The sequence below is a fragment of the Erythranthe guttata genome, chromosome 8 (genome assembly GCF_056151865.1).
Source record: "Erythranthe guttata isolate IM_541 chromosome 8, IM_541, whole genome shotgun sequence".
Classification (NCBI taxonomy): Eukaryota; Viridiplantae; Streptophyta; class Magnoliopsida; order Lamiales; family Phrymaceae; genus Erythranthe; species Erythranthe guttata.
The window spans coordinates 17,968,421-17,991,959 of NC_142540.1; the positions used below are offsets into that span (position 1 = coordinate 17,968,421).

Sequence of the window (23,539 nt, forward strand, 5' to 3'; positions counted from 1 at the left end):
CTATTATACTTTGCACGTTGCACTCCCTCTTTTAAATTCCGCTTACAGGTAGCCCCCGATCTGCCCTGAAATATCTGGAATGTCTCTCACTTTATATCAAAATTATAAATACACTTCTTTACCACTTAAAAAAAACACTACTGCGCAACGAAAGACGTGTGCGGTACTTATTTATTTACCTCACAAGGTTTTGATACTTTTTTTCATTAAAGAACAAATTTCCAAAACATGTTCCGATAAATGTTTTCGGACAACAACAACTTTATATTTGTATCCATTTGCTTCGAAATCACTAAGTCACAACGTTTTGTATTCTTGCGAGAGAAATCAACGATGGAAAAGATAGGAAGATCAAGGAAGAAGAAGGAGAAGCTTGGACGAACTTCTATTGCAGTTCAGAACTGTTACGTACCCTATTTTACTGGTTCAATTTCTTGTTCTTGTCCAACACATTTGGTGATTGGACGTATAAGAAAAAGCCATGAAAATAGAAAGTATATATATATATATATATATATATAGGGCTGAAAGTCGGATGGATCGGATCGGAATTAGCCTTTTCGGAAAATTTCCAAAAAAAATCGGAAGTACAAAATCAATTCCAATTCCAATTCCAAAATTTTCGGAATCTAAAAATTCATTCCAATTCCAAAAAGCCCGGAAATTTCGGAATTTCGGAAAAAAATCGGAAATCACATAAGCTCTAAAATTTTAAAACTTAGCCGAAATTTTCTAATTTTCACAATTTTTCGAAAATAAGATTATCCACGTCGATAAAGTAAAACTAATAACTACTAAATTCAGTTCAAAAAAAATAAATAAAAATAAACAAAACATAATATCCAATAAAACTTCTAATAACAATTCATTATGTCAAAATCCTAAAACAAAACTTATAGGTGTATTTTTCGGAAAATAAGTATTATATAATATATACTATTTATAGGTGTATTTTCGGAAAAAAATCGGAATTTTTCGGAATTAATTTCGGAACTAAATCGGATCGGAAATCGGAAATTCCAAATTTATTTTATATAATTCCAATTCCAATCCAAAAAAATCGGAAAATTTCGGAAATCGGAATTTCGGAAGTCGGAATGAAAAAAGTTGTTCCAAAATCGGAACTTTTCGGATCGGAACCGGCGGAAATTGGAAAATCCGTTCCAACTTGCACCCCTATATATATATATATATATATATATATATATATATATATATATATATATATATATATATATATATATATATATTAAATAAATTTATTGACAAAAAAAAAAAGGGTATTAAATATTAATTAACATTAGTGAAAGAACTAAAAATTCGGAGTGTGGCAAACTCCACCACAATAATCGGGTTTCCACAAAACACCACCATCTCACATCAATCAATTCATTCCTAATCTTAATCCCCATTCAGATTTCACTTACATTTTTCGATCATTATTCCTTTTTTACTTTTTTTTTTACTACATCATCCTCTGTGTGTGTGTGTGTGTTTTTTTCTGAATTTTAAATTTTTCTTTTCTGGTGAAAAATAATAAATAAATAAATATATTATATTATATATTATATATGTATATATGCAGTTGGTAGAGAAAACGTGAAAGTACGAGGATGTTTAGTTTCAGCGTAAGGACGTGGCAAAATGGGATAGGGTCACCGAAATCCGTCGTCGGCTCACCAAGCTCCGTCGATTCTCCGGCGACGGCGGCGGCAAGGGTTGTAGAATCTCCGTTAGGCAACACCACCACCGGATCTCCGAAACTGGACGTCGGAGAAATCGACACGCGAGCACCTTTCGAATCTGTGAAAGCTGCCGTCAGTCTATTCGGCGAAGTCATCTCCCCCAGAGCAAGGCCCATCACAAAGAAGACAAAAGCCGAAGAGGTAATTTTTTTTTTATTTTCCTTCTAGTCCCTCCGTTTCTTTTTAACTATCACTTTACCCCTTGAGGGTAATTTTGTCTTCAAATAGTAGAATAAATAAATGAAACGTGTATAGAGGGTAAAATCGACATTTACAAAGGAATATTCCCTGGAATGAAAGATTCTGTTAGAATTTACACCGTAATAAAAACAAACGTGATATTTTCTTTCTTTTTTTGGAAATTAAGAATAGTTGGTTTTTTTTTGTAGTTCACTCAACGTTCAAGGGTTTTTTTCGTAATTTAATCCTTATACTTTTCCAACCTTAATAACACATTATTAGATTAATGAAATGAGAAAGAAAAGATGAAAAGTCAATTGGTCAAATAAGGAATTTTTTCTCACTATTTAAAACATTTATTAACCGGTGTGCATTTACCTTAAACGACACTTCAAAAAATAATCAGAGTGAGTAATTAATATACATCCGGTGTTTGGTTTGATTGTTCCGGGTTTTGGTATTTAAAAACGGGATCGATCTCAACCGTCCGATTGCCGATTTTTTATTTTTATTTTTTTTCGCAGCAAAAACTACTTGAGAAGGAAACACAACACCACATGATCCTCCGAGAACTCGACTACTACAAAGACCAGCTCCGAACCACACAAACCGCAAAATCACAAGCTCTACGCGACCTACAAAAAGCCAATCGAACCCTACAAGAACTCACGAACAAGCTAGAAGCTCTAAGCGAATCCAAACAAGCCGCAATAAAAGCCACTGAAGCCGCCAAAACCCGGGCCCACGACCTCGAAAAGCAGAAGTCGATAAAAGCCCAACTCGGAAGCGATGCATGGAAACTCGATCTCGATACGGAGAGAGAAAGGTACAAAGCCTCGTCGGGCGAACTCATTGCAAGCAAACAAGAACTCACTAATCTAAGGCAAGATTTCGACGCCGCTTTAGAAGCTAAACTTTTAGCTTTTCAAGAAACCGAAGACGCCAAACAAGCCACGAAAACGAATCTAGAGAGAGAAAGTCAACTATCGAGAGAAGTCAAAATGCTTCGAGAAACGCTCGATCAAGTCAAGATCGCGTCTCTTCAAGCGCAAGAAGAGCACTTGAAGCTCATAGCGGAGAAAGAAGTTCACGTGCTCGTTCATAAGTCGGCTCGAGAAGTTGCGGAAACTGAAATCAACCGTTACAAAGAAGAAAACGGGGCGGGAGAGAATCTTAAAGAGAAGCTCGAAGAAACAACAGAAGCAATTAAGGTATTGCAAGAGCAACTCAACGACGTTCGTGCTTCGGATTTTTCTTCGTTGAAAAAAGTACTTTTAGAGCTCGATTGTGCTAGAACGGAGCTTAGAGAAATCGTTGCAGAAGAAGTTTCGATTAGAAGTTTTGTCGATTCGATTCAGCTTCAATTAGAGGAAGTAAAGAGGAAGCATTATGAGTGTAACAATAAGGTGTTAGAAGCAGAAGCTCTAGTTAAGCAAATGGAAGCCGATTTAACCGATAGGAAAACCGAGCTCAACGAGGCTAGGTCAAGGAATGTGCTAGAAGATATGAAATCGGCTCTCGAGAACCTTCTAGAAGAAGCTGCAAAGAACAAACAAGAAACAGAAGAGATAAAGAAGGAAATCGATTTGGTGAAGCAAGAAGCAGCAGCTGCAGCTTTTGCAGCAAAAGAAGCCGACAAAAAGCTGGAAACTGCACTCAAAGAAGCAGAAGCTGCAAAAGTTGCGGAAAAGCTGGCGGACGATCAAATCCACGATTCGCCGAGAAACGACGCGATCGACTCCAAGGGTCCGGGTTCTTCTAGAAGGATCCGATTGACGGTCGAGGAGTTCAAATCGATGAACCAGAAAATCGAAGAGTGTAGGAAGAAAGCTGATTTAGAAGTAGCGACTTTAATTTCGCATGTGCAGAGCTTAAACGCGAGCGAGAATGAAGTTTTGCAGAAAGTTGAAGGGATTCTGAAGGAGAACGAGAATATACAGTCGGAAATCGAAGATGCTTTGAAGAGAGCAGAAATGGCCGAGGCTGCTAAAAAAGTCGTCGAAGGGGAACTGCAAAAATGGCGTACAAAAGAGGATAATACCGAAATCGGAGAACCCTCTTATATTTCTGAAGAAAAATTGCAGTGATCACAATATATAACTGTCATAGTATCAAAAAGTAGTTTTTTTTAACTTCAATTTAAGGTTTCCAAGAAAGGGCAAATTTGTAAATTCAATGTACAAAAATTGTAGCGATTCATAGTATATAGCAAGAAACAATATATATTGTCATAGTATCAAAGGTTTTCAAGAAAGGGCAAATTTGTAAATTCAGTGAACAAAAAATGAGATCAAGGGCAGCATATAAAATAGATCAGCATCAATTTCAGTAGAAGTGTTTTTCATTAAAAAAAAATTAAAATTAGTAACAAACACGAAAATTATATAGCTCTCACGATATAGAAAGTCGAAAAGACGGTCAATTATTTATAAATATATTCGATATTTTCCTATATTTACTTTGTATCTTATGTTAAGGTAACAAAGATACCATCTTTGCACCATGCTATACATACTAAAACACGATAAGAGATTCAGACAAAGACACGATTTTTATCACCTTAGAAAAACGAGAGACGATTCTTTCATCTACCTTTTTTCGTCGCTAATTTTCAGGTCCGTCACTGATTCCGAGCATCTATCGAGATCCTTAAATTTCTCCAGCTCGGATTCCAACGCCTTGGCGATATCTTCTTCGTCAGCATCTTCAGGCAAAGTTACGTGCACAGAGCCTTGCTTTAACGGCTCGATACTTCGACGAATCGAAGATTGATCTTTCATGTAATTGTAGTGTTGTTGGTGAAAATGGTGGTCCAATGAAAAGCAATTTTCGTCGCCAGAGGATCTTTTTCGGCAGAAATGGGGAAGGGAGGAATATTCCATTACCTGCACCAAAGATTCAATTTTTATTTTCTCTCGTCTTTTTTTTTCTAGTTACAAAAAAGGGAGAGTGCGATTTTCAAGAAACTAAACCTTCAATAGATCATCTTCTCCACAACCAGACAATACATCGATCTTACTTCTTGTCCTCTCTTGTAGAAGTGGCTTTACGACCTGAAAACACCTCAAAAATTACTATTATGCCATCTTGTAAAGATACTCGAAGAATTCAACTAACATCTCCGTTTTTTTCTTTTCTTTCTTTTTTCGGCAAAGGGTAAAAAGGGACAAACCTTCCAACAAGCAGAAAAGACGTACGGTGCATTCACTATATAATAAGTTTTTGTTTTCTCCGGGTAGTTTAGATCGTCAATAGAGGAAATAATAGTCAAGAGCTGCATTTAAATAAATAAATAATTGAGTCGGATATTTATGGATAACGACGATACATTTCCTGCCGTCGAAAGATAATGTACCTTTATGTGATTTAATGCCGAAAGTCTCAATCCAGTCATATCTAGAATCTTTATACATTTGCTAACATGTTTCCCGTATTTTTTCGTCGCTTCAGGCTGTAATAAAAACACGAGGGATTAACCACATGTGCCAATAAAAAGGAGAAGGCAGACAGAAGAGTTTATTGCATATAGTGCCCCTATCTTATATCGAATTGCTAAAAACTCCACATGTTATTAATTTTACCAAAAAAACCCCTTATAATGCATTTTCTTTACCAGACAACCCATAAACAGTGAGTTTATGGGGATAGTTTGCTTAAAAAAAAGAATTAAAGGAGTTTTTGTTAATAAAATAAGTTTTTTTAACAATTAGAGAAAATACAAGGGTGCCAAATGCAATAAACCCAAGAAGTTAGAACGAAGCATGACCATACTTACCAAAATCACACGATCCCGATATTCGTTTATCTGAATGTGGGATTGCACGTAATAATGAACCTAAGATGAAAGACGATAGACAGTCCAAAATCAATAAAATAGTACGCAATAAAAACCGAAATTTCTACATTTATTTAAATTGATTGAAAATGATAAATTAATTAACGATAAGACTTACCGACGCTTGGTCAAACGTGCTGAGGCCTGCTCCAATTGCAAATACAGGGAGGCCCTATAGTAAAAATACGGAATTTCGATCGAAGAAAGATTATACGTACTGTTCTGAATTATTAATTAAAATAAATATTTAACTTGTTACTTGTCTATAAAAGGATCACCTCGAATGAGTAACCCGATAATCCTATGAGCTGTGAGTCGCGTATTGCTCTGTAGAGTTCTACAGGAACAATCGGTTTCTGCAGTAAAAATAATTAAAAAATAAAATAAAAATTGAATTACTCGTAATTCTTATGAAGTCGTAAAAATTTATCGGGACGAGCAACTGTATTACTTACAGTTAGCATATTATCAATGTCGTTTTCCACTCTCCAATTCAGACAATCAACCAACTGAAAAGAAAAATAATCAAATGATCACAAATTAGTTGATTCAAAAACTCGACGACGCACGGCACGATTAATTCACATATTCTAAAGTGAATTATTTTTTTGTCACTGACCATTTTGTGAGCCCTTTCGACAATTCCTTCTCTTGCCTTGAGAAAACGCGTCAGAGTTTCGTGCGGGTAGCCTTGATGCATGTTCTGCAAATCGATTCGAATAATAAAAATGTCACACAAATAACCAAAAAGGGATTCAATTACATACAAAACTATTCTCCCCAAACTATAATTAATATAGAAATAAATAATTCTATATTTATATTTATACAACAAGAACCTGTTGAACAAACAGTGAACAAGAAATTGTGAAAATGTCATTATTAAATTAATCAATCCAATCCCATCTAATCCAAACTAATCCATTACAGGGTTGATTAGCAGATCAAGCAACCCAAAATTGCATATATGAAAAAGCAGATTAAAAACCTGGAATGTTCTTCCGAGTGATTCTTCAACTGCACAGACTTCCACCCAAAAAAATAATAATAATAATTAGTGGGCTATCAAAAAAATGAAAATTAAAATCAAGAAATAGTATAAATAAATAGGTCAAAATTGAACATACGTTCATCCATTAACACTTGAAATTGAGTGATGGATTCTTGTGGAACAATAGCCATTTCTTCTTCTTCTTACAAAGGAAACAACAAAGATTTCAACTTTATTAAATTTTTCACTTGTATATTCTAGTACAATCCTTCTTTCTCCCTTTGTTAGTTAAATGAGAGAGAGAAAGAAAGAACAACAGCATGAGAGAGAAAGTGAGAGAGAGAGAGAGAGACAAGTAAAGATTCCACTTTTATTTTTAGAAACCGAAAAAAAAAAAAAAAAAAAAAAAAAGAAGGAAAAGAGAGAGAAAGTTAATGGGGTCAAGATTCAAGAAAGGCAACCCTTCTCCTCCCTACTTTATCCTACTTAAAAACAAAAAAAAAAAAAAAAAAAAAAAAGATTTTTTCTGATTTTTGACACTGTATAAAAACAGACAAGAGAAAATCTATGGTGGGCTACTTGTTAGAGAAAATGGGTGTAATAAATAACAGCACGGCTGTTAAAAGAAGAATCAGTTATGTAATGGTAAACGGAGAATTCTTCCTTCTTCTTCTTCCCCCCACAAAAGTTGACTCTCAAAAAAAAAGGAAAAGAAAAAAAAAAGAAAAAGGACAAGGTCTTTTTTTTTGACTGAAATGCCCTAAATAGAGAGAAAACGTCAGCCGTTGATTATTACATAAACAAATATAGAGATATAAGATTGGCTTAATTACACTTTGCACCCTTGAAATATACCATTTTAGCACTTTGCACCAAAAAAACACAATAAATCATGGGGATGCACCCTGAATTGAATATTTAATATTTAATGAGGGTAAATTCATGTTTATTGGTGTTTTTTTTTCTAGGGTACGAAATAATAAATTAAATTATTATTTTATTCTACCTCCAACATAATTTTAGTATATTTTCTTACTAAAGAAAAAAACTTTTGCCACTAAATTATTCGATTGATAGATCTTTATTTTAATTAGTGAAAATATGTGGTAGAAATCTTTGAAAGAAAATATAGTTTTCAAATAACTTGATAACAAAATAGCTGAATGAGTTCTTTTGTTCTTTTTATTTTTGGTAATATATTTTTTTGCGAATTTTTTTTTTTTTAATATGTAGAAGAGAAGATTTATATTTTGCACTTTGTAGTTTTGAAATAATTTATTAATATAAAAAATTGATTCGGAAGTTGTTATTCCAAAAAAAAGCCCACTAAAAATATAAAATTACCATTATCAATTTTAAAAATTCATCCGAGACTTCATTATGCATAATTTATCATATTTCAAGTGTGCAGAATACTTTTAATTTTTTTTAAGGTTGCAAAGTGTCAAAATATTATATTTAAAGGGCGTAAGACGAGAGTAATCCGTATAAGATTTTGATATGATCTATAATGAAATACAAAATAAAAATATTTAAGTACAGTGGTATATGACAAGAATTTAATTCAAATAATTAATAAGCTCTTACCTGTCTTATCTAAAAAATATAATTATTGGAGTATAAAATAAAGTACACTAGCAGTTGAGAGGACACATCACTGGTCGGTTGATGAGGGCAACTATATAAATATTGAATAATAAGTAGTAACATTTGGGTACTGATAAATAAAAAATGATTATATATCAAGTTATGAAATAATTTTTGGCAACTAATGGTGGAGATGCACTCTTCTCAGAATAAGTTGAGGTTGAAGTCAACTAATCTACTTGTGTATATATATAATCGTTGGTGAGTCATTTCATACTTGCGGGGATAGCTCAGTTGGGAGAGCGTCAGACTGAAGATCTGAAGGTCGCGTGTTCGATCCACGCTCACCGCATTTATTTTTGTATTATTTTTTAATATTTATCTTTTTGACTGCCACCTATAAATGGGCCTTAGCGACTCTATATTTAATTTGAAGAAACGCACTCTTGAAGTTAGGCCCAATAGGGGAAATTACCTACTTTGCCCCTCTCTTTCTTTACGTCGTCCATGTACATTGCCATGACGTGGAAATCGAATCGATTGGAATCAACACTTTTTGGAAGTCGGAAACTAATTCCAATTATGTTCCCGAATCGACATAATGTAGAAATTGTATCTTTTTATTCGTAGATAATGTAAAAATATAATAATATTGGTGTAATAAATTTATACAGATGAGATCAATCAAATTCTATTGATTCAGCAAAATATTAGTTTACATATATATACTTTTAGCACTTTGTCATCGAGTTAGAACAAAAAAAAAGTTTATTAATATATAAAATATTAAATTATCGAGGTGTTACTGTAGTTTAAGCTTCGTTTTCACACAAAATCATTTGACAAGCGTACGTAAACTACACCGAACAACTCCTAAAACGACGAACTCGTTTTAGTAAGTATTGACGACCGATCGAACTCCGATTTGTTAGACATTATGACCGGGAGGGTTGACTTTTATGACATTATTATGAGGAAAAAAAACATTCGTGGAATGTTGTGGATCACTTCTCACCCAATCAAATCTTCTTAATCACTTTTTTTAAGAGCACCAAACAATCCCAACAAAGAAAGACTAACATTGGTCCACGTGGCAGTAGCCCACTAGCCCACTAAAAATCACATTTTTAATTCAAAAAAAAAAAAAACAATTATCCAAGAAAAACAATTTTTTTTTTTTTTGAAAGAAGAAAAATAAAAATTAGAGGATACTGTTTTGATTCTGTAGATGAGAATTTCTTGCCATTATTTGGCTGATTAAGACATATATATACATAGAAATTCTTACACATTTGCTTGCTGTGTAAGCTTTTCTCGAAAAAACTCCGACCATGGCAATGGCGGCTTGCGCATCTATGAGAACTCTGCAACCCATGAATCTCTCTCCATTTCTACCCGCAAAAGGCGGCATCTTTCGAAATGGGTTCCTCAGTTTCCGCAGAATTGGTCGCCGCAGCCGGTATTCCATGTTCCTCAAGACGACGGCGGCGGCGGTTAAGAACGGCGTTCTGAGATTTAACGGCGCCGATGCTCTCGTCGGCGTGCCTGATAACGTCGTCATGACGCCGTTATCCGATTCGTCGGCTTTCCTGGGTGCTACTTCCACTGAAAGCAGTTCCCGACATGTTTTCAAATTAGGGGTTATTGAGTAAGCAGATTTTTCAATTCATTCAAATTACAAAAAAAATTACATAATTGAATACATTTTCAAGAAGATAATTTCTAATTGTAAGTTGGGATTCTGTCTTTTTTTTTTTTTTTTTTTTTTAATTTATTTATTTGACATAAAAATTAAAAATTCGAATTACATTGTGCCATAGTTGAATTTATTTTCAATTTGAACTGTTTGTATGTAGAGATGCTCGATTTCTATCGCTATTTCGGTTTAAAATCTGGTGGATGATACCTCGAGTGGGGAAATCGGGGAGGAATATTCCTGTCGAAACACAAATGTTGCTTCTCGAAACAAAAGAAGAAAAATCATCGATTTCTAAAGATTCTAATCCAAACACGACTTACGTGCTATTTTTACCCGTATTGGATGGCGAATTCAGAAGCAGCCTCCAAGGGAATGCAGCTAATGAGCTCCAAGTTTGCGTCGAAACTGGTTAGGAATTCGAATCTCAAATTTTCGACTATTTTTTCTACGTAAAAAAAAATTATCGTTTATCTCGAAAAGTACTTATATGAGCTTTTTTCTCACGATTCGATTAGGCGATTCCACCGTAATTGCATCGGAGTGTCTCAAGGCAGTTTTTGTGAATTACGGAAAAAACCCGTTCGAATTGATCAACGAATCTATGAAGTAGGTGGGCCCCCCGTTTTCTTGATTAGTATGACAAAAGCGTAAAGGCAAAATGTGATGGTATTTTTTTTAATGATTATTATTTATCTCTCTGTCGATGTACAGAATCCTGCAGAAGTACAGCGGGACGTTTGCAATTAAAGAAACGAAGCAGGTGAGTAGTGTATTACGAGATTTTTCTTCCTCAATTGCGAAAAAACGAGAATATGTTATATAATTAAAATTTAAAATTGAACTCTTGTTATATTTGATATAGATGCCTGGTATGCTCGATTTGTTCGGTTGGTGTACGTGGGATGCTTTTTACCACGATGTCAATCCTCAGGGAATCAAAGACGGGTTGAAAAGGTTCGTTCGTGCTGCCATTAGAAAAAAAAATCGAATCTTTATTCATATAGAAATTACATCTCTATTAAAAATCTAATCTTTATTCATAAGGTTGAAAAGGTTCGTTCGTGCTGCTATTAATTTTGCATGTCTGTATTTCGCAATGTCTTCCATGTACGTCTTGTCGATGTAATTCATATTTAAAAACCGGAATGTTGAAGAAATAATTTCAAATGAGCTATTTTTTTTTTGTTTATTTCCATTAATATCTTGTCTGAATTCTGTGATTGTTCCGCAGCTTGTCTGAAGGTGGCACTCCGCCGAAGTTTTTAATAATCGACGATGGATGGCAAGATACTACAAATGAGTTCCGAAAAGAGGGAGAGCCTTTCGTTGAAGGGACACAGTGAGTTTTGACTTGGGAGAAAAAAATGCATGTACGTAATTAACATGTAATTAATTAAGTTAATCTTGAAAAAAAATGCAGATTTGGAGCTAGATTAATGAGCATAAGAGAGAACAAAAAATTCCGAAAAGAAGCAAGCGACGATTCAATTAACACTCCACATAGTCTAAAGGACTTCGTTTCGGATATAAAGAAGACATATGGCGTCAAGTACGCTCGTTTCTTGGTTCTTATCTTTCCATTTTCGACCTCTTTTTATTCACATTTCGTATAAAATATTTATCCGTTTCAAGAAACAAGAATATTTTTTTTTATTTTTTTTATGCATATCGTATTTCTTTCAGGTACGTATATGTGTGGCATGCATTAATGGGATATTGGGGTGGACTTCATCCAAATTCCGACGGAACAAAGAAATACAATCCCACATTAAAATTTCCGAAACAATCGAAAGGGAATCTTTCGCATAAAAGGGATATAGCTATGGATCGTATGGAGGAATACGGTGTAGGCACAGTCGATCCGAATATGATTTTCGAATTTTACGATGATCTACACAGTTATCTTGTCTCGCAAGAAATCGACGGAGTTAAAGTCGATGTACAGAACATTCTAGAAACAGTAGCCACAGGCTCGGGTGGGCGGGTCCCACTTGCTCGTCACTTTCACGAATCTCTCGAAAAATCAATATCCAACAACTTTCGAGACAATGGGATTATATGTTGCATGGCTAATAGTACGGATTCTGTTTATAGGTACCGAACTCGAACAAAAATCTCAATTTTTTCCCTTTTTTTTTTTATTATTATTATCCCGTTAATTCGTTATTTGTGATTGGTTACAGCTCGAAAACGAGTGTTATTACACGAGCATCGGATGATTACTACCCCAAGAACCCGAAAACGCAGACTTTGCATATAGCTGCTGTGGCTTATAACAGCTTATTCTTCGGTGAAGTATTTGTTCCAGATTGGGATATGTTTTATGTAAGAGATGCTTTCATTTTTTATGGTTAAATATTAGCAGCATTTTTTTTTATCGGAACTAATTTTATTTTATTTTAAATTAATTTTCAGAGCCTACACGAATCGGCTGAATTTCATGCAATTGCTCGAGCTGTTGGAGGTTGTGGAGTCTATGTAAGGTACACATAGTTGTAGGTTTTTTCTCCATTTCCATATTTCATACAAACGAGAAAAAAAAAACCCCGTTTATCGAACATTGTTTTTTTTTTCCTGAATCTATAATAAAATGGATAAATAAATGTCCAGTGACAAACCTGGAAAACACGATTTCGATATACTAAAGAGGCTTGTGCTGCCAAACGGATCTGTATTACGGGCGAAATATCACGGAAGGCCTTGTCGAGATTGTTTGTTCGTTGATCCTGTTATGGATGGGAAAAGGTATTTCTTGTCGAATATAATGTTCTTGTTTTCGTTTATGGCCAAAAAGTATATATATTTTTTGTAACACCTATGTTTTTTTTAATTATTGAATTAAAAAAAAGCCTTATGAAGATATGGAACTTGAACGAACTTTCGGGAGTTCTTGCTGTATTCAATTGCCAAGGAGCTGGAAATTGGCCCGGTTTCGAGAGTTCTTTGGATATAAATGGCGTTGAGTTATTCGGAGAGATTTCCCCATCGGATATTGACTATATTTCGGAAACTTTGTCCGATTCGTTTGAAGGAGATTTCGCTGTATTTTCGTTCAAAACAGGTCTCTCTCTCTCTCTCTCTCTCTCTCTCTCTCTCTCTCTCTCTCTCTCTCTCTCTCTCTCTCTCTCTCTGTGTGTGTGTGTGTGTGTGTGTGTGTGTGTGTGACAAAGTTCGTAAAAAAAATATGCTCGGTGTATGAAAATATTTTTCAGGGCGTCTATCTCGAGTACCGATGCACGGAACGCTAAATGTGACACTTAAAACATTACAATGTGATGTCTTCACAGTGTGTCCAATTAAGGTAGTTCTTCACTACTTAGTAAAACAAGATTCTTTTTTTATTTTGTTACATAATAATAATAATTACTTATTTTGTCTGAAAATGTGACAGAAATATGATCAAGAAATTGAATTTGCACCAATTGGATTGATAAATATGTACAATTCCGGAGGGGCAGCCGTTAAAGTCGAGGCGGTTAGTAATGATTCTTCGTTTGTCGGAATACGAATCGGAGGGAGAGGGGAAGGTGTTTTCGGAGCTTATTCCAATTCGAGGCCAAAGTTTTGCTGTGTTAATGGTGTGGAGTTGGAATTCGATTTCAGTTGTGAAAATCATTTTTTGACAGTTAATATTCCCTCAGGAACTACTTCTTGGGAAATTGCTGTTCATTATTGAGGCCATTTTATTTTATTTTTTATTTTTTTAGTTTAACTGACAAAACCTGTCATATTTCTTTAGAAAACATATATTTCACAATTGAAATATTTAATTTTTTTCTTCACCAAAAAATTGATGTGAAGTATTTATTCTTGATATGTCTTGGAAAATTTACAACCACCCCTGAGGTATGTTCAAATTACGAAAAAAACCTTTCATGTTTAGATAATTACAATTATCCCTCAATTATGAATCTTTTTACACATTCAGCCTTATGGTTTCAAATTCAATATAATCTTCTAGATTTCGTGGAATGTTCTGTAGTTTGTGCTCGTTTTGTGCAAAAATGCAGTTTCTGATACACCACAACCTGATATTTACAAGATAAGTAACACATCTTACTATCATCCTGTTTCAAAATGTGGAGTTCGAATTAGATAAAATGAGAGAATATTCCATATATTCTAAAAGATTTTACCAAATTTGACACCGCATGGGTAGACGTGTAAGGAGATTTATAGTTGGAGGGGGTGGTTGCAATTATCCAACGGGAGGTTTTTTTCGTAATTTACCCTATAATTTCCAGAAAATAGACTAGCGGTGCACTCTAAACAATAAAACTTGTTTCGAAGGTGGAAAGTGCCATAAGTTATTTTACGAGAATCTAAAGTGCCAAAATAATATATTTTGAGGGTGTAAAGTGGAATTAAGCAATTCTGAATCAGATAAAGTAGGGATATTAAAGCATATAACTTGAGTTATTCAATCTCATAAATTATTAAACTCCATAAGATACCACTTTAAGAGTTAAGACCATAATTTTTTATCCGGTTCTTTTTAAATACGATCCACACAGAACCGGACCGTATCCGGTCCAAGCTGATCAAACCGACACCCTACAAACAAACCACTAAAAGTCAACCATGTTTGACTCCTGCTTACTTAATGTTTAATTAATGACGAATTAGTATGACTAATTTTTCCATTATCGTCTTGAAATTTCATTTACTCGTGTTTACTGAATTCTGAGTTCTGATCCTCTCTTCTTCCCCCAATCGAAGAATTCGAAATTGAAGATCTGCACCACGCATGTATTCATCGGCGATACTGGTAATTCCTCTTTGCTGTTTCAGAATTTCTGATCGTTTGATCTTCTTCGTCTGTCATCTGTTGGAGAAGAGATTTCTATTGGTTGTTGCTTAGGTTTTCGTGTTTAGATTTGGGATTTTTTTTTGGGGGGGATTAGGCATGAAATACTTGTTCTGGTGGAGTAAAATTGAAATCGAGTTGCGCGGGTGTGTGTGTGGAATTTCATATGAACAAATGTTGATTGCAACCTCATTCTGAGCCTGTGAATTGTGATGATTTGGTTCATTTTGTAAGTAACCATTGACAATAAGCCAATTAAGCTTCAAATATGGGATGCTGTTGGATTTCTTCATTCATATTTCTCAGCTGAAGATTTTATGTTGTGTTGGTTCATAGATTTGTTCGGGATGGCTGATACTAAATATTCATACGTGCGACTGATTCAGTCACCGAGAATGTCGGAAAATGTTTACGAATCAGTCGAAAATCACAGTTGAATTACGATTGCTAATTTGTTCTGTTTTACATGCATGTAAGCTCTGTCTTTATTTGTTCTGTTTGCCCTTATCGTTTTATAATATACATCGAGGGCATTCAAGCATAACAGAAAATGTTGAGTCATGCTTGTTTCAGTCTCGTGTTTTATTCTTCAGGCACGGCTTATTTATTTCGAGTATCTGAAATAAGAAATCGGACAAAACTAAGCCCGTACAATCAATTCAATCCGGCAAATTTGTATCTCATAGTTATCTGGTCGTTACGCGAATACTCTTTTCTATAATGCTTGTCAAGATGGAAGAAAGATTAAGCTTAATAATTTCTAATTGTTTCTTGATTTACCTACCTGGAAGGAGGGAAGCATGCATGCCAGGTGGCCAGAAGATGTTAGGCATTCCAAAAATGCAATCTCGCACGCAGAAAAGCCGTTAGCACTGAAGAACAGTTCGCGGAAGAGAATGGATTTACGATTTTGGCCGTTCGTATTTCAGTATCCAAAACATTATGTAGTGGCATTTATGAGAACATCAGCAATGATGTACAAGAACGTTCAGGATGGAGTTTTCGATGTGTCGAATGAGGTTAGCTTGTTATTTTTTCCTCTTGATATTTTATTACTCCCCGTCATTATTATTTTTCTTTTGATTTAAATGCTCCCAAGAATTATGATAATATGAATATTATATGATCATTCAATTGCTGCCGAAAAAAAAATTCAGTAATCTGATCTTTCGTTTGAGAGAGTTACATAAGAGAGTTTTCATAAACTGTTGTCTGATTGCGGTTTGCCGTTGTGTTGGCTAGTTATAAATATGACTTTTCCCAAATGTCTCTGATTATAATTACTCTCCAAGATTCAAATATATCCTCGAACAAAATTATTAATATTTTTTTTTATATATTTAGTACTTAAATCAATTGCTTAATAAATGGCATCTTGTATCTGTTTACAGTGGAATTCCAGGCCCGTCAGATGGCAGGGATTGTTCTTCTCAAGGTGGCGATCACTGCAGTTGAAATTTGTTGGTAAGCATATACGGAAAAAAAAAAGGAAGGCAAATGAAAGAAGTTCCTCCATTTTATTAATTTGGTGTGCCATTTTGATTGTGCAATTCTTTATTTTTATTTTATTTATCAAATAAAGTAAAAATGGCAAAAGTCCAAACATTTTAGAGGAAAGACGCAAAATGCGCTCTTTCTTAGGGTCTTATAATCAGATCTACATAGGAAATCACGACGAGGGAAAGGGAAAAAAAAAGGGCATAAATATATATATAAGGATAAGCCAAATTCCATCTCCAATTCACCTAATCGTGTCATACGATTACATGCATGTATTTGTTGTATCTATCTGTATTCTCTATTTATACCCATAGAAAGAGAGTTTGAAAGGAGAGGCAGAGAGTTGTCTGTCTGGTAAAAAAAAGTAGTGATGGATGGTGTGCATTTCTACACACACTCCATGTGTGTGTCTGTGTGTAAAAACGGTTTTATTTTTTAACTCGTTAATCACTCGGCATGTGAGCCTGAAAACCCATAATTCATTTCCTTGAAAATTATTACCAGAAAAAGAAATTAAAACACGCAGAAAGGTTTCTGTTAGATATATTATCCCACTTCTTTTTTATCTCTTTTTTTTTTCAATTTTTTTATTTTTTAATACGGAGTTTTATCATTTTAACCCGTGCTTCAGATTATGGAGAGAAAGGGCAATGCTCACAGGAAGAAGAAGAGAACGAGAGACGAAGGAGATGATAAAAGAAAAGAATATCCCCACAAGGGCAAGAAACAAGAAATAGTCGTCACTTCTTCGGACAACGATTCTTCTTACAGGAAATCAAAACGCAACGGAGTTTTCGATTTTCCGTGGCTCAAAGAGGGCTCTGTCTTTGAAATGGACGAGTTCTTAAAGCCAGAAGATCACGTTTTTGCACCATGTTCTTGTTTAGGTGAAGAAGACAACACTCTTGTAGCAAATCTCGACCAACCTTGTCTGCAAAATTCACTTGCATCCGATCGGAATTTCGATGTCAATAAATTCGACGGTGGTAGTTTGTGTTCGTTCGGAGTCGACGATTTCGAACCGTTGGATCGCATTTGGAGCTCCATCATTGATCAGCCTCTCGACAATATCTGTCCTAACAAAACTTAGGAAAGAATTGATGATCTGATTAATCGATTTACGTTCGTTCTTTGGCTGAGAAATCTCAGTTTTGATCATTTTTTTGAAGGCAAAAAGTGATCATAGATACGGATCTCTTAGATTGAGTGCATTTTAGATTAGTAGAAGCAGTTTTGTCAAATTTGAAAATTATGTAATAAAATTAAAACGATAAACTAAATAATCATATGTCGAGCCGTATCATTAAAATTATATTTTATTAGTAACTTAATTTGTCGGGCCTTATTTGAATGGAGCTACAGGAGACTCAAACTCGGCTAATAAACAAATCGAGTTTAATAAAATAACTCAAATTCGGCTCGACTCACTAAAAAATAGGTTCGGTTCAAATATAATCGGATCGAACCATCGAACTTCGGTTAGGCCCTACTCAATTGTCGGTCCTACCATTGATTACACATCACTAAATTTTATCATTATCTTAACGTCGTGTTGTTAATGGTTTTGTTTAATTATTCTATTAGACAAAATTATTTAATTAATTAAGACTGGTCCAGTTCTATTGAAGAAAATGATGCAAAAAAGTCTATGTCCGCGTTGCCCTAGTTCAATTTAAATACCTATATATATGTTGGCTGTCATTAATTTTTTTAGTTTTGTATATTAATTTTTTTTAATGTCAATAAATATTAATTACGTTTTTTTTTTTAATTATAGGCAACAAATCGAATTTTCTATAATTCGAGGGATCAAATTGCAAATTACTATTAAATTTATGATGTGATTGTCATTTAATTAATTTAATAATATAATAATGAACTTTCTCCATCGTCACAATTCACAAACAACGGAAAAAGAAAATAAATAAATAAATAAATAATTAATTAATTAATTAAATAAAAGTAATATTATTTCTTCATACGCACTCAGAGTAGCAGAACACCAGCCAACTCACATCCACATCGATTCTTCATCTTCTTCCTATTTTCTCTCACCATTTCTGCTGATTTTTTCTTTCTCTAATTCAAATCGCACACTCGTTTTCTCCTTTTCGATTTTCTCAATTAGGTTAATTTCTGTTCGATTTGAGTGTTTTTCAGCTAATGTAGACGAGATTCTCCTTTTTTTACAGATATACCCAAATCTGCGCATTATCCGGGCTTTTTCAGTAATCCACTTTTTACACAATTCCTTCTCCTCAATTAGGGTTTTCGTTAATATATAGAAATTACTGTCGAGAAATTCAGGAATTCTTCAATTTCCGTTTCTGTGGGTGTTGTTTGTGTTCATGTGTTTCTGAGAGATGAAGACGAAGCTCAGAAAACCGGTGCTTTTTTTGCTGCTGGTTACAGTTTTTGCTCCTATTGTTCTCTACACCGACACTCTCGGGCTTTATTCCACTCCCTCTTCTTGTAATGATTCAATTTTCCACTGTTGATTTATCCTTTTGATCTGTGTTCATTTATTTCTCTGATTGTTTTTTTTTTATAATTGATTTTTTGTTCTCTTTTTTCTATGATTTTACAGCTAGGAATGAATTTATGGAAGATGGTTCGACATTCGTAAGTTTTCGTAATTTTTTGATATTTGTTTGTTTTTTTCTCAATTGTTCGATGTTGAATTCTCGATTGTTTTTTGTATGTAGACATTTGCTGGGGAAGTTAGGCCTTTAAATGTGCTACCTCAGGTATGTTTTTTCCGTCTCCCGTGCGTAACAGTTGGGATGGAAGTGCCAGATCTTTATTGTTATGGTTTATTTAATTATTGCTGTACTGATTGACAGGAATCATCTACAACGCTGAAAGAACCGTTGGGTGTCGTTTATTCAGAAAATTCAATCGAGGCTAGTTCTAATAAATCCGAAGAAAGTACTCGAATCACTAGACAACTCACTGAAGGTTTCTATTTGCTTATTCACTCTCTTCTTTTCAATTACGCTCAGTTTGCAATCGGTTTACAAATTCATTCATTGAAATAATAACAGAATCGACAGAAGATAAAACTACAAATTTGTCGGGCAGTAGTGGCGGCAGCAAGGATGAAAATCCCATACGACAGGTGATCAGTACAGTTCACGAGGATGAGGTCGAAACGGGGAAAGAAAAATCAAATAAACCTCAATTGCATGAGAATACAGAGATTGAGAATCGACAGGATGATGTAACATCAGAAAACGTCTCGGAGAAAAAGGTTAGATTGATTTTCCCAAGTTAAGAAACTTCTCTTACAGTTTTATGGTTTGGTGATGTACAAGAAAATTAATTATATAATCTCTTGCTATGTTATGGGGTTTCTTATAGGAACTAAAACGTATAAAGCACTCTTCACGAACTAGAGAAGAAGTAAAGTCTAGACAGAACGAAAGAGCAGTTCTGTCAGATGCTCGTGTTCGCCAGCTTAAAGATCAACTCATTCAAGGAAGAGTCTATCTTTCACTATCAGCCACTCGAAATAATCCCCACTTTATAAGGGATCTTCGATTACGTATAAAGGAAGTCCAACGAGTACTAGGAGAGGCTACCAAGGATTCTGAGCTGCCTAGGAAGTAAGTATTCTAGTTCAACTTACATCTTATTTTTAATAGTAATTATAGGCGTAGTAAAATAAGCCATGATTAGCTAAACTGAAATGCTAAATGTCGTTTCAGTTTTATCATTACCGTTTTGGCTTCAAATGTTATTTTCACCATTTTCAGTCCGCATTTGGCAAAAGTCGAAACACCGAATTTGTAGTCCTTTGAGTTGGCTGTCTAATCCAATTGGAATCAACTAAACTGGATGTCGGTTGAGAGATTTATGCATGAATAATTAACAGTCTGTATCTCAGAAAACTCAACATCAAATTTGTAGTCAGTGATCATTAATTTATGCATATCTATCTCGTCCAACATCCAATTTAGCTAATTCAAGTTGGATTAGAAAGCCAACTCAAATGACTACAAATTTGGTGTTTTGACTTTCGACTAATTCAGATTAAAGAAGGGGTCAAAATCACAAAGTCCAAACGGTACCCATAAAATCGAAACAACATTTAGCAACTCCCTTAGTTAATAAGTTAGGTCTTATCAATTATACAATTGGGCTTTCATAAGATTGCATAACGGCTAATCTAACATTGGTATTTCAAGAAAATGATGAACTGGTGTTTCTACTTTCTTTTATCTTAAATTTTTGGTCTGTGATTATTTTATTGTAGTGCTAATGAGAAGATGAAAGCAATGGAGCAAACCCTATTGAAAGGAAAACAAATACAAGACGATTGTGCTGCTGTGGTGAAGAAACTCAGAGCGATGCTTCATTTGGCTGAGGAGCAGCTCCGGGCCCACAAGAAACAGGCCTTGTTTTTGACGCACCTAACTGCGAAGACTGTGCCTAAAGGGCTTCACTGCTTTCCTTTACGGCTTTCTTCCGAATATTTCATGTTGAATTCGTCTCAAAGGGATTTTTCGAATAAGGAGAATTTGGAAAATCCGAAGTTATATCACTATGCCTTGTTTTCGGATAATGTGTTGGCTGCTGCTGTTGTTGTGAACTCTACAATAACTCATGCAAAGGTATGGAAAAAAAATGTTATTGTCTTTTCGAGAATTTTATTTTTGGCCCCCTTCATCCCCTTCTAAAAATCTTTTCCACAAAACAAATTTGTTTTTGCTTTCCTTTTCAAATTAGAAGTAAGAAATTCGGGAAAACAGTTTGTGAACACATTTCATTATTCTCTCTCCTCCTTTTGACATGACTTGAATGCTAAGTTAACAAATTGGGGTTTATTGAACATGCTAAGTAGTGTAATCATCTCTTGAAATACCAACGAACAGTATTTCTTTCTCCGAAAACATCTTTTCCCCATAATAAAATGGAAATAGAACTCCAAAAGGGGGCCAAACATTGTCGATATTCAAATTTCACCTAAATGCTACAAATACTGATCTTTTTATTTTTTTTTTATTTTTTTTTCTGCAGGATCCTTCGAAACACGTTTTCCATGTAGTCACAGATAGGCTCAATTACGCAGCAATGAAAATGTGGTTCTTAGCAAATCCACCTGGCAAAGCAACAATACAAGTCCAAAATGTCGAAGAATTCACATGGCTAAATTCAAGTTACAGCCCTGTTCTCAAGCAGCTAAGTTCTCGGTCCATGATTGATTACTACTTCAAAGGCAAACGTGCCGAATCTGATTCCAACCTAAAGTATAGAAACCCTAAATACCTCTCAATTATGAACCATCTGCGGTTTTACCTTCCGGAAATTTTCCCAAAGCTCGATAAAGTATTGTTCTTGGATGATGATATTGTAGTCCAAAAGGATCTTAGTGGCATCTTTTCTCTCAATTTGAAGGGGAAGGTTATTGGAGTGGTTGAAACCTGTGGAGAAACTTTTCACCGTTTTGACCGTTACCTCAATTTCTCGAACCCTATTATCTCGAAAAATTTCGATCCTCGAGCTTGTGGTTGGGCATTTGGAATGAATATCTTTGATTTGGATGAGTGGAGGAAGCAAAATATCACGGAGGTGTACCACAAATGGCAGAATCTGGTAAGTTTGTTTAAAGATTTATGGAGTTTATTGCATTTAGCACCCTGTGTTATATGGAATTGCTAAAACAAACCCTTAATGATTTACGCCCTTCGTTTAAAAATAAGTGTCGTTTTGGCCATGTCTTTTCCCCCATAGCAAGTGTCGATAAATTAATATTTGAAATTTCAATATTTTCTCTAACACCTATATTCTGAAGCAAAGCTGTAATTTTTGGTGTACAGAATGAGGATAGGCTGTTGTGGAAACTGGGTACACTGCCACCTGGACTGATAACCTTTTCGAATCGAACCTACGCGCTCGATAAATCCTGGCATGTATTGGGGCTCGGTTATAATCCCAATGTACCTTTAAAAGACATCGAACGAGCGGCTGTCATACATTACAACGGGAATTTAAAACCGTGGCTCGAAATAGGGTTGCCGAAATTCCGCAATTATTGGGCTAAATTCGTGGATTACGATCACCAATATTTACGGGAATGCAATATCACTCCGTAAAATCTCGTCCGTGCATCGGCTAATTTAGGTATATATTTTCGTAGCTTTCCATTCGTTATTTCATAAATTTATTATTATTATTTATTGTCTTCATCATTGATATATGTAGAGGTGATGAAATGATATATAATATGAATTGCAGTATTTTTGTCTTTTTTGGTTTCTTGTGTTTTGCTCATTTTTGTCGGCTGTGTAAAATAAGGTAAGAAAGAGTGAATGTTTGCTGGATGAATGTTATCTGTTTGTCTCTGTCTTTAAGTCTTAACTGTATTCACTTGATTTTAATATCTCCTGCCGACAGTTGTACTATAGATACACTGTGTGTGTGTGTGTGTGTGTGAGAGAGAGAGAGAGAGAGAGAGAGAGAGAGAGAGAGAGAGAGAGAGAGAGATGGACAGGCTGTTGTGGGAGCCCAGAGCCACAACAACATGATGCTGGGAATTAAGGTGGTGGGGGCATTAAATTATAAATAAATATTAGATGTTTTATTTATTTATTTATTATTTATAAACATTATTGTATCATAATAAATCAAATAATGTGTGACACCAGAAATAGGCCATCCTATCTAACGTATAGGCCCAATCAAGCCATAAACTATGGGCTTTTTTCAAGAACCATCCTTGTGTAATTTTGAATTGCTGAAAACACCCGCGTGTTAAAAAAATTAGCACATAACCCCTGTGGAAATTAGTTAAAGGTAAAAAGGCCCCTGCGAGTTCGATGTGCCATACACTCGTGGTTATATTTTCCAATACAGTTCATGACATTTTAAAAAAAGCCCTCTCCCCGAAGGAAAACTATATTAAACTAAATCACAGGTGCAAATGCGTTGATGAGCTGGCTCGACGGAAGTTCGAGTTTCTTGACAAGATTAAGTTACAACCAATTTTTATTTGTTTATTCATGAGCTATTTTAATTTTATTTTATATTTTTTTATATTATATAATATATACATAAAATCATAGTAAATAACTACGTGCAATTTTTTTTTTATTCTGTAATTTTTGTATTATAATATAAATAATTGATAATAATATAAAGTTCATATAAATTAGAAGGAAAAAATAAGCTCAAGCTCATTAAATTTTTCCGGCTC

At 34.6% G+C, this 23,539-nt stretch overlaps 5 protein-coding genes and 1 non-coding gene across 6 annotated transcripts; 5 read left to right on the forward strand and 1 right to left on the reverse strand.

The window, feature by feature from the left end:
• The first annotated feature begins 1,477 nt into the window (after nt 1-1,477).
• On the forward strand, nt 1,478-4,241 carry LOC105962181 (WEB family protein At5g55860). Its single transcript, XM_012986475.2, has 2 exons — nt 1,478-1,886; nt 2,450-4,241. The coding sequence occupies exons 1-2, from the start codon at nt 1,614-1,616 to the stop codon at nt 4,010-4,012; spliced, it is 1,836 nt and encodes a 611-aa protein (XP_012841929.1). The 5' UTR covers nt 1,478-1,613; the 3' UTR covers nt 4,013-4,241.
• A 7-nt stretch (nt 4,242-4,248) lies between these two features.
• Nucleotides 4,249-7,269, reverse strand: LOC105962182 (phosphatidylinositol/phosphatidylcholine transfer protein SFH2). Its single transcript, XM_012986476.2, has 11 exons — nt 6,888-7,269; nt 6,749-6,786; nt 6,380-6,463; nt 6,216-6,269; nt 6,039-6,116; nt 5,879-5,932; nt 5,701-5,760; nt 5,281-5,376; nt 5,098-5,199; nt 4,898-4,978; nt 4,249-4,810 (listed from the first exon to the last, which is right to left on the reverse strand). Exons 1-11 carry the CDS (start codon nt 6,940-6,942, stop codon nt 4,514-4,516), a joined length of 999 nt encoding a protein of 332 aa, XP_012841930.1. The 5' UTR covers nt 6,943-7,269; the 3' UTR covers nt 4,249-4,513.
• Nucleotides 7,270-8,617: 1,348 nt separating this feature from the next.
• TRNAF-GAA (transfer RNA phenylalanine (anticodon GAA)) lies at nt 8,618-8,690 on the forward strand. Its single transcript has one exon. It is a non-coding gene; the product is annotated as a tRNA-Phe (tRNA).
• A 720-nt stretch (nt 8,691-9,410) lies between these two features.
• LOC105962180 (putative galactinol--sucrose galactosyltransferase 2) lies at nt 9,411-13,980 on the forward strand. Its single transcript, XM_012986474.2, has 14 exons — nt 9,411-9,986; nt 10,195-10,445; nt 10,553-10,643; nt 10,749-10,797; nt 10,900-10,991; nt 11,269-11,376; nt 11,458-11,586; nt 11,721-12,131; nt 12,221-12,362; nt 12,453-12,520; nt 12,648-12,782; nt 12,887-13,098; nt 13,250-13,338; nt 13,429-13,980. Exons 1-14 carry the CDS (start codon nt 9,670-9,672, stop codon nt 13,711-13,713), a joined length of 2,379 nt encoding a protein of 792 aa, XP_012841928.2. The 5' UTR covers nt 9,411-9,669; the 3' UTR covers nt 13,714-13,980.
• A 672-nt stretch (nt 13,981-14,652) lies between these two features.
• LOC105962179 (uncharacterized) lies at nt 14,653-17,670 on the forward strand. Its single transcript, XM_012986472.2, has 4 exons — nt 14,653-14,805; nt 15,636-15,863; nt 16,236-16,308; nt 16,976-17,670. The coding sequence occupies exons 1-4, from the start codon at nt 14,785-14,787 to the stop codon at nt 17,035-17,037; spliced, it is 384 nt and encodes a 127-aa protein (XP_012841926.2). The 5' UTR covers nt 14,653-14,784; the 3' UTR covers nt 17,038-17,670.
• Nucleotides 17,671-18,322: 652 nt separating this feature from the next.
• LOC105962178 (putative galacturonosyltransferase 4) lies at nt 18,323-22,697 on the forward strand. The gene is made up of 9 exons (XM_012986471.2): nt 18,323-18,816; nt 18,932-18,966; nt 19,050-19,091; nt 19,188-19,302; nt 19,389-19,594; nt 19,705-19,949; nt 20,600-20,957; nt 21,364-21,939; nt 22,164-22,697. The coding sequence occupies exons 1-9, from the start codon at nt 18,708-18,710 to the stop codon at nt 22,437-22,439; spliced, it is 1,962 nt and encodes a 653-aa protein (XP_012841925.2). The 5' UTR covers nt 18,323-18,707; the 3' UTR covers nt 22,440-22,697.
• Nucleotides 22,698-23,539: the final 842 nt, after the last annotated feature.

Bases quoted from the DNA above. Each gene is read 5' to 3' on its own strand.
- LOC105962181 (XM_012986475.2), top strand. From the start codon at position 1,614: ATGTTTAGTTTCAGCGTAAGGACGTGGCAAAATGGGATAGGGTCACCG. The intron at 1,887-2,449 runs GTAATTTTTTTT...TTTTTTTCGCAG, and splicing joins AGAAGACAAAAGCCGAAGAG to CAAAAACTACTTGAGAAGGA.
- LOC105962178 (XM_012986471.2), top strand. From the start codon at position 18,708: ATGAAGACGAAGCTCAGAAAACCGGTGCTTTTTTTGCTGCTGGTTACA. The intron at 19,950-20,599 runs GTAAGTATTCTA...ATTTTATTGTAG, and splicing joins GATTCTGAGCTGCCTAGGAA to TGCTAATGAGAAGATGAAAG. The intron at 20,958-21,363 runs GTATGGAAAAAA...TTTTTTCTGCAG, and splicing joins CTACAATAACTCATGCAAAG to GATCCTTCGAAACACGTTTT.
- LOC105962179 (XM_012986472.2), top strand. From the start codon at position 14,785: ATGTATTCATCGGCGATACTG. The intron at 14,806-15,635 runs GTAATTCCTCTT...CCTACCTGGAAG, and splicing joins TGTATTCATCGGCGATACTG to GAGGGAAGCATGCATGCCAG. The intron at 16,309-16,975 runs GTAAGCATATAC...CCCGTGCTTCAG, and splicing joins ACTGCAGTTGAAATTTGTTG to ATTATGGAGAGAAAGGGCAA.
- LOC105962180 (XM_012986474.2), top strand. From the start codon at position 9,670: ATGGCAATGGCGGCTTGCGCATCTATGAGAACTCTGCAACCCATGAAT. The intron at 10,798-10,899 runs GTGAGTAGTGTA...TATTTGATATAG, and splicing joins CAATTAAAGAAACGAAGCAG to ATGCCTGGTATGCTCGATTT. The intron at 13,339-13,428 runs GTAGTTCTTCAC...AAAATGTGACAG, and splicing joins TCACAGTGTGTCCAATTAAG to AAATATGATCAAGAAATTGA.
- LOC105962182 (XM_012986476.2), bottom strand. From the start codon at position 6,942: ATGGCTATTGTTCCACAAGAATCCATCACTCAATTTCAAGTGTTAATG. The intron at 6,270-6,379 runs GTCAGTGACAAA...TTTTCTTTTCAG, and splicing joins TCGAAAGGGCTCACAAAATG to TTGGTTGATTGTCTGAATTG. The intron at 5,761-5,878 runs GTAAGTCTTATC...CTTTCATCTTAG, and splicing joins GCACGTTTGACCAAGCGTCG to GTTCATTATTACGTGCAATC.